Raw genomic sequence first — 9,571 nt, forward strand, 5'->3', positions numbered from 1 at the left:
GAATGTGTGTATGTGTGTGTGTATGGATGTGCGTGTGCATATTCCTGGATTTATGTGTGTGTGTGTGTGTGTGTGTGACAGCTCGGTAGCAGTTTAAGTAAACGGAGCAGAACGTTTCAGCCAACAAAGCCAAATGACCAGCGGCCAAAACACACAGATGGTGTCACACACACACACACACACACACACACACACACACACACACACACACACACACACACACACACACACACACACACACACACACACACACACACACACACACACACACACGCGCACACACACACACACGCACATAAACACACAAACCCACACGCACATACACACACACACACACACACACACACACACGCACATTCACACACACACACACACACACACACACACACACACACACACACACACACACACACACATATACACACACACACACACACACACACACGCACATAAACACACAAACCCACACGCACATACACACACACACACACACACACACAAACACACACACATACAGACATACCCACACACACACACGCACACACACACGCTGTAATTCAGTGGTCTTCAGGGCAGAATATGTGAAATATAAAAACATTTTTAGATTAGCTCACATGCAGAAATTATGCGACCCTTATAAAAAGTTCTGCCTAGTGGGCCTCATAAATGTATTTTATTGCTTTATATGAATACATTCTTCACACTTATCTTCACACGGAAATTGTCTTGACCGAGTTTTTAGCTGTATCAAATTATGATAAAATGTATGCTAATATTCTGAGATAATGAAAAACGATGGTACTTATAAATGGTAAAAAAGTAGCTATGCCGTGGACAGAAAAGCCTGACATTGTGGCGTTAAAGCCGACAAGTTGGCCAATAATACGGAGTACAGATATTCTTTGACAAAGTCCACAGCCATTTTCCCATTCTCCGAGCGGCTGAACGGCTCGTTTAAAACAGGCTTCGACAGCTCAACAAACACTGCTGTTGAACGGAGCCAGGGAGCTGCTGTGTTTCTTCTAAAAACACTCCTGCCGCACACTCTTCCTTTGTCAGTGCCGACATCTCTTATCCTCTCCCCATTCAATCCTAAACAGTGGAGCGCTTTGGAGCACTGCGCCGATCCACAACAAATAACCCAGTTAAACTGGAGCCCTGCCCCTGTTGGGTATCATGAAGACAGGAGGGTTGGCAGCACCTAAGAACCTGCTAGAGGTGTCAACAGTAGGCTAAAACACACTCGCGTCTTCTTCAGTTATGTACAAAACGTGTAAAGAAACGACAGAACCCTCTTAAAGCGAGGAACCCGACCTGTGACTTGAGGTGTGCAACAAAATTGCCATCATGTCCTTTTGGGGATGAGCTCATACGCAAACGATGCAGAATAGCACCAGCGGTGGCTTGGTAAGTAGTGCCAGCGCCCTCTTTATAAGCTGTTATTACTGCAAGAAGGCCATGGCCAAAAGGGAAACAGTGGAGAGAAAAACCCAGCACCGCTGCCTCTGCCCCTAACCCCAACACAAAGGAACACAAAACATTGACGGAAAACATTTAGTGGAATACACAAAGTCCCACTTTTTGGGAATAATTATATGCTAAATTCAAAGAACAATATGTATTATACGCTTATTTTCAATCATAGATTGCATTTCTCTATCAATGTACATTTGTATACATCTCTAGAATGATATCCCAGGTGCCCAGGGGTGCTCAGCAGTGGTTCACGTACAACCGGTTCAAACCACTGGTCTAGACGCTGCTGGTGATTAAAGGGAATTACAGAACAGAAGGCTGAGCGTGGGAGTGGTCTGGACAGGGCATTCTGCCCGCCCAATCACCCAATCAAGCTGATACATGTAATGGTTTATTAATTAATTAACTATACCCGCCCCTGCCCATTTTCTCTGAGCCCATCCAAAGTCCAATTAGTGGTTTCACTTCTGCATGAGCAATCCCTCAAAAGATGACGGTAATATCCAAAACAGCATAGCAACATTTACTCACCCGCTAACACGTGGTAGAATAAAACATCGCTTTAAGTCTTGCTACCACTTCTGCTACTTACTTTTACTGATTCACTGATTCTGATAGTAGTCCATAGTAATCCTTTTCAGCCTGAACGCAAACAGTATCAGATTAAGCGAAAGCGTTTCAGGAAGGGGGGCGGTGTTATCCCCATGGTCACTAAGTGACCCGCTGCTCCGTCTGAGCCTCACTCGTACGTACACACCTCTCCGGCGGTGTCTCCGCGTCGTGACGTCTACCGCCACGCCCTCCGACGTCACCCACACAACGCCCCCCCCCCCCCAACCCCTGCATTCGGAGCAGAGGGGAGCTCTCGCAGTCCGGTGGACAGAGGCGCGAACACAAAGGGCGGTGTTCCTGTTTCCTCTACGTTCTTATTTCAGGAACGCTGATGAAACGGCAGTTCAATGATGAAGAGCGCACGAGCATACGACACGTTTAAAGTAAACCTATGTGTTTACGGTCCGCTGCCCCTTTGAGAGAAGTTTACTCCGCCTCCTCATGCACTCCACCAGCCCATTCAGTGTGTGGTTGTGCGTGTGTGTGCGTGTGTGTGGTTTGTTGTTGTTTTCGGTTTGAATCCAATCCGACGCCAGCCCCTGGGGCCAACTGCCATAGTGCGATAAAAACAAGAGCGATAAAATGTACATTTTCAGCGTTCCATTTGTCCCAGCCCACCAGATGTGTGTTCGTCGTGTGGGGAAGGCGGTGAACATCTCAGTCTCTCACGTTTACGTCCATAATGTGTTTTTCAGAGTGCGGGAAATCTCTCTCCATCTACCCCCTACTGAGGGGCTGATCGTGTGAAACTCAATTCCAGTCCTTCTGTCTCTGTTCTCCCTCTCTCTCTCTCTCTCTCTCTCTCTCTCTCTCTCTCTCTCTCGCTCTCTCTCTCTCTCTCTCTCTCTCTCTCTCTCTCTCTCTCTCTCTCTGTCTCTGTTCCCGTCCTTCTGTCTCTGTTCTACCTCTCTCTCTCTCTCTCTCTCTCTGTCTCTCTGTCTCTGTTCCCGTCCTTCTGTCTCTGTTCTCCCTCTCTCTCTCCTCTCCTCCTCCATTTCACTTACACATTAGTTCCTTCTTTTTATTCCTGCACTCTCTCCTCTCTCTATCCCCTCACTGCGTCTATGTTCTATCTCGTTTCCTCTATTTTGAATGAGTTATAATCAATAAACCATGTAATAAGGCTATATATACAGACCCTTATTATATGGTTTATTGATTACACTATCAATTATGCTTATACAATTCTACTATACAGTGCAGTCATGCATCGTGTCCACCAGACACAACTGCTTCATGGATAATATTAACTGGTTTTGTGAATGTTGTTATGGAGGCGTCTGCATTATATCTGGAGGTTAATCATGGTTCTTAAACAATCCATCTCTCTTTTCCTTTACTCTCTTTCTTTCCCTCTCTCTCCCTATCTCTCCCCCTCTAATATGATGTCTATGGAAATTTATCAACTTCTAATCGTTCTCCTCCCTCTTTCTCCCTCTCTCTTTCTCTCCCCCCCACTTTATCCCTCTATATTTCACTCCCCCCCTTCTGCCCCTCTCTTTCCCTCCCCCCCCTCTCTCTCTCCCTCCCCCCCTCTCCCTCTTCCCCTCTCTCTCTCTCCCCCTGTCTGTAGTATATCTAACTTCACCCCTAAGGTGGGGGAGAAGGACACCCAGAGGGCGATCCGGCAGGCCTTTGATGTGTGGCAGACGGTGACTCCCCTCACCTTCCAGGTGGGTCGTCACTATAGCAACTGTTTATCGCCATGGCACCTGGGATCACTCTGATGTACCCCTTGGGGATTCTGGGGGGAAAGTAGAGGGTTCTTTTCAGTTCAACTCCGTATAAGGTTATGTAATGCTGGCCTCATCTACAGTACTTTACTGTAACTATAGGAGGCTATGTAATGCTCTCCTCTCTACTGTACTCTACTGTACTCTACTGTTACTACAGGAGGTATTGTAATGGTCCCCTCTCTACAGTACTATACTGTAACTGTAGGAGGTATTGTAATGGTCCTATCCTCTCTACAGTACTTTACTGTAGCTGTAGGAGGTATTGTAATGGTCCTATCCTCTCTACAGTACTATACTGTAACTGTAGGAGGTATTGTAATGGTCCTATCCTCTCTACAGTACTATACTGTAACTGTAGGAGGTATTGTAATGGTCCCCACTCTACAGTACTATACTGTAACTGTAGGAGGTATTGTAATGGTCCTATCCTCTCTACAGTACTATACTGTAACTGTAGGAGGTATTGTAATGGTCCTATCCTCTCTACAGTACTATACTGTAACTGTAGGAGGTATTATAATGGTCCTATCCTCTCTACAGTACTTTACTGTAACTGTAGGAGGTATTGTAATGGTCTCCTCTCTACAGTACTTTACTGTAACTGTAGGAGGTATTGTAAAGCTGTTTTCCTCCCTCCACTGGGCAGGAGGTTCCCTACGCCGACATCAAGAATGAGATCAAGGAGGCCGACATCATGATCTTCTTCGCCTCCGGTTTCCACGGGGACAGCTCGCCCTTCGACGGCGAGGGGGGGTTCCTGGCCCACGCCTACTTCCCGGGCCCCGGCATCGGGGGGGACACCCACTTCGACTCCGACGAACCCTGGACCCTGGGCAACGCCAACCACGACGGTGAGACGCCCAGACGCCCAGACGGGGTGGAGGAGGGTTTGACTTATTAAAGGGTTAAATACATGTGAAGGATGCTGTAGCAATGCCACACCCCGCCACGGTGACTGCACACCCCCACCTAGGTGACTGACCCCCCCCACCTGGGTGCCTTTAACTGGGCTCCTCCAGACGAGGACACGGGGGGGGGAGGGTGATTGTAAGGTCGCTGGCGGTGACACATGACGGAGGGGCCCCATGTTGCCATGCAGGACGTCTCCCTGGGTGCGTGGGGTGACGGCTGGTTCAACCGGTGCACATTGATCGCTTGACGTGCACCAGGAGAGGGTCCTCTCCCAGCCCGACGACGCCCTGCTGAGCACCGACGGAGAGAACCGTGTTCACCGCCGCGTGTGATGTGATATGACAGCTGCTGTTGATGTAGCTCGCATTTGACATTTTTGGGATAATGTTTAATGGTTTCGCAATGCTGCCACTCTTGAGAAGTTTTGTCTGCTGTGACTTCGTAACCTTCTAGACTCACGGTAATAGAAAGTGCTCTACTTCGAAAAGGAGAATGATTGGATAGGGCCACCGCTGTTACACAAAGGGGTTATTAGACAAACAATAAGGACATTTATTGAAAGCATAACACAGCAAATTGCACACAGAAGACTGAGTCAGTCTCCCACCAGTCTCCCTTTTCTCATCTAGAAACCCGGTGATGGTGTGGTATCACTCACTTAGCACCTCCATCGTCAGTGGTTATCCCTCTGTTACACACCCATCATCATTTCACAGACACAACCATGCCACTATTAAAGTCGACTAAACGTCTTTCTATCGAGGATTAAACCGTCACCCCGAGTTTGAGTTGCGTCACATGACCATTCGCTCTTCCCTTCAAAAACAACCCATGATTCTTATTGTTAGATTTCACCTTTGCTCACCCAGGTTTGTGGTTGGGACGCTGGCTTGTCTCTCATGGCAGCACATGGTCAGGGTTTACAGTTTATATAAGCAGGGTCTTATGAAATGTGATATTTATATCAATGTGTTCTTATGAAACGTGATATCCATATCAGAGTACTCAGTGTCATCTGATTGGATCCCCAATCAAGCCGAACTCGGTAGGCAAACCTCTGATTGGACGATCACGCTGATGTTATCGATTCTCTAATTCTTTTTGCATTGATCAGTGCATACCACTTCCCGGATTGCGCCTAATGCAGTTTGCAGTCTAAACATTTCCACGTCTGAACGCTGTGAGGGTCGGCGTAAAGGTTTGGCGTGTCATTTCAACGTAAACACCGTCCCTCCCTTATCCCGACTCTGATTAGCCAGAGAAAGAAAGGAGACAGCGTGATGAACAGCTTCTGCCACCTCCTCGTTTCTACTCATAAAACAAATGAGTGGATGGACGAAGAGAGAGAGATGGGGTGGATGGAGAATGAGAAGGGGAGAGAGAAAGAGAGGAAGCTAGATGAGAGAGGCAGACAGAGAGCATGTGAGGGGAGGTAGAGAGAATGAGAAGAGATGAATAGAGAAAGATGAAAGAGGTGGTTAGATGGGAGAGAGCTGAAAAGAGAGAGGTTGAGTGGTACAGAGAGAGAGAGAGGGAGAAACAGAGACACAGAGTGATAGAGAGAGGGAGGGACAGAGAGAGAGAGATGCAGAGAGAGAGAAGAACAGAGAGACAGAGTTGTAGAGAGAGGGAGGAACAGAGAGAGAGAGGAACAGAGAGACAGAGAGAGAGATGAAGAGAGAGAGAGGAACAGAGAGACAGAGTGATAGAGAGAGGGAGGAACAGAGAGAGAGGAACAGAGAGACAGAGAGAGAGATGCAGAGAGAGAGAAGAACAGAGAGAGAGAGTTGTAGAGAGAGGGAGGGACAGAGAGTGAGCGGGACTGTCTCTGGACAGAGCAGAATGATGAATTAGCTTTGGCAGAGGATCTCAGCCACAGAGTGTCATAGCAGCTCTGCTACCAGTCCTAAGTGATCACCGCTCCACCAGCCTTACTTTGCCTCCTAGCATATACCTAGCATAGCTATACCTAGCATAGCCCACCCGCATAGCTGTAGCAAGCATATACCTAGCATAGCTATACCTAGCATAGCTGTACCCAGCGTTGACCTAGCATAGCGTCCCTAGCATAGCTATTCCTAGTATAGCTATACCTAGCATAGCTGTACCCAGCATTGACCGAGCACGGCTGTTCCTAGCATAGCCACACCTAGCACAGCCCACCCGCATAGCTGTAGCAAGCATAGACCTAGCATAGCATCTCCTTGCATAGCTGTGCCAAGCATAGCCCCACCTAGCATAGCTTTACCTTGCATGGACTGATCTGAAAATATCTGCTACTAGCATAGCCCTTTATAGAATATTGGTACCTTGCATAGCTGTCACAGTAACACAAACGCACAAAGACAAAAACAAAACCAACACACACACAAACACACACAGACACACACATACAAACACACACACATACACACACACACACACACACACACAGACACACACACACACCACAAACACACTCAGACACAGTGGTTATAGATGGATGAGGCCTGGATCACGGATCAATACTTCACCGTATTGATTTGTCAATCAGCAGGAGGTCCGCTTCTGCTTATTGGCCGCGTGTGTGTGTGTGTGTGTCTTTGTGTCAATGTGTGTGTACCCATAGTGCATGCATGTCGATTCCCTGCCTTACTTGATTCACTCATTCCAGCTGTGTGTGTGTGTGTGTGTGTGTGTGTGTGTGTGTTTGTGTGTGTGTGTGTGTGCGTGTGCGTGTGTCTTCGAACCTCCTCCTCACGCACACACACACAGGGTAATTGAAAGATTAGCATCGAGATCACGATACAACAGCGCTGGCGAAGCTTAGCGATAGCTTCAGACCTAGCGAAGCTAAGTGATGCTATCGGCCTGGCAACTATCCAACAACTTCTCTTTATTTAATTAACAAAGCTTATTTTAAACTCTTGCAGATACACAATCTATGTGCTTATTAATCACTCGCTTAATCGTTGGAAATACAGTCAGCAGTTCACTGCTGAGGGAAGTGAACCTGTTAGCGCTACATAATGTCTGTGGCCTCAATCTCTCTTTGTTTTGAACATTCAAACCCGGCAAACTTTATTTATTTTTTTGAAAACTTGCATTACAAGTCTTACACTAAACATAATAAACCAAACAACAAAAAGCAAGAAAGGAATGAGTTTCAAGTAATACAAATCACAGAACATAAAGAGATATATCGCCAGGTTGGTTTGGATTTTTACAAGGAATCTTTCTCATGACTGTCAAATAAAGAGACTAAGATCCCTCCCAAACAAAAGACTGAACCATCCATAGAGGCGGTCACATGACTTATGAAGTGAGTGCCGGGATGAGTCACGTTGCCACGGTTATAGCGCGTACCGAGGTGAACCCTGACACATCGACACAGATCACCTGAGACTGACTGATCACACCGTGTAGCCTCAGAGTCACTCCAGCTCACTCTCAATTACACTCAACATCTGGTCAGTTCTTTAAGTATATTTCCTGGGTGGCTTCTGGCCTCTGTCGACGGGGACAGTAAAGATGGACCGGACAGTTGACATGCAGCTAATGGCCGAAGGCTGGGGTTGAACCAGGGTCGGCACAAGATGTTCTGGTCTCCGTGGGTGATTCACTTACAGGGTGAGCCGCGAAGCCACGCCCAAATAAACATTTAGGACTTTTGTTTGTGCAAAGATACATCAGACAAATTATATATGATATGGTATGGTAATGGTCTATTTTCTATAAAAAAGAAGGACATCTTTATCTGTCTGCCGCGAATGTTCTCCTCTCCTCCCTCACTTCCCACACAAGGTGTCTCTCTCTCTCTCGCTCTCTCTCGCTCTCTCCAGCTTTCCCTGTCCATCCCTCTTTCCTTCTCCCTCTCTCTCCTCCTTACTCTCGCTATCTCTCGCTCTGCCCTCCATTTCTCTGTCTCCACTCTGTCTCTCTCTCTCTCTCGCTCTGTCTTCTCCCTCTCTGTCTCTGTTTCTCTCTCCATCCCTCTCTTTTTATCTGTCTCGGTGCATGCTGGGAGTTGGAGACCATGAGATTGTGTTGGTGTTGAGTGAGTGTTTTGAGGGGACGTTAAACTGTTCTTTGTCTGACTTTGATGGTGTTTGAGTTTTGCTGTATCTCGCTGGGTGCTGTGGTTGGCTATGGGGGTGTGTGGTGTGCCCCAGGGATGATATAAAACAGTGGGAGGTCTTTATGTTTGCGGGGTGCAGTGGATTCGAAGTGGCAGCGTTATTCTTAATGATGCGTTTTACTGGATCCACCTCTGGCTGTTCCATCAACAAGAGAGATTATTTCTGGCAGGGCCACAATGAAGCTCAAATTCATCAGGAAAAGTACTTTTAAAACCGTAGGACTCGGGTGTAAATGTCAGACACTTAAAGGTGTACGATCCCGAAGGCGGCCTTCATCCTGTCAGCTCGCCTGGTGGAAGCCTCCTTCAGAGTGTGAGGAGTGAGTTTACACTGTTTGAGTAATTATGGGAAATACGCCATGCTATTAGTTAGATACACTCTATTAGCTAGTTGCTAGCTGCAGGCTGAGCTACTCAGTAGCTTTTAGCGGGATCCAAAGATTCTTTCAATCTGTATGGGTGGCTCGAGAGGGAATCGAACCCCCTAACCCTATCAGGGTTAATGCCATGCTCTACAAATGAAGCTAGTCAGGACTCTAACCATATATGTGCAAAATTGATAATGTTTATCTGCCTCTGTTTCTCTCTCCCTCTCTCTCTCTCTCTCCCTCTCTCTCTCTCTGTCTCCCCCCTCTCTCTCTCTCCCTCTCTCTCGCTCTCTCTCTGTCTCCCCCTCTCTCTCTCTCCCTCTCTCTCTCTGTCTCCCCCCTCTCTCTCT

The 9,571-nt window shown here is 47.3% G+C and overlaps 1 protein-coding gene across 1 annotated transcript in view; it reads left to right on the plus strand.

The window, feature by feature from the left end:
• mmp24 (matrix metallopeptidase 24) overlaps positions 1-9,571 on the plus strand; it is a gene marked incomplete at its 3' end in the record, with an annotated part of 39,881 nt that overhangs the window by 21,631 nt on the left and 8,679 nt on the right. Inside the window, exons 4-5 of the mRNA XM_079747709.1 lie at positions 3,662-3,761; positions 4,471-4,675. Of these exons, the coding sequence (XP_079603835.1) occupies positions 3,662-3,761; positions 4,471-4,675 (305 nt within the window). The remainder of the gene's footprint in view (positions 1-3,661; positions 3,762-4,470; positions 4,676-9,571) is intronic.

This window comes from Pollachius pollachius, assembly GCF_949987615.1.
Source record: "Pollachius pollachius genome assembly, chromosome: 12".
Taxonomy (NCBI): domain Eukaryota; kingdom Metazoa; phylum Chordata; class Actinopteri; order Gadiformes; family Gadidae; genus Pollachius; species Pollachius pollachius.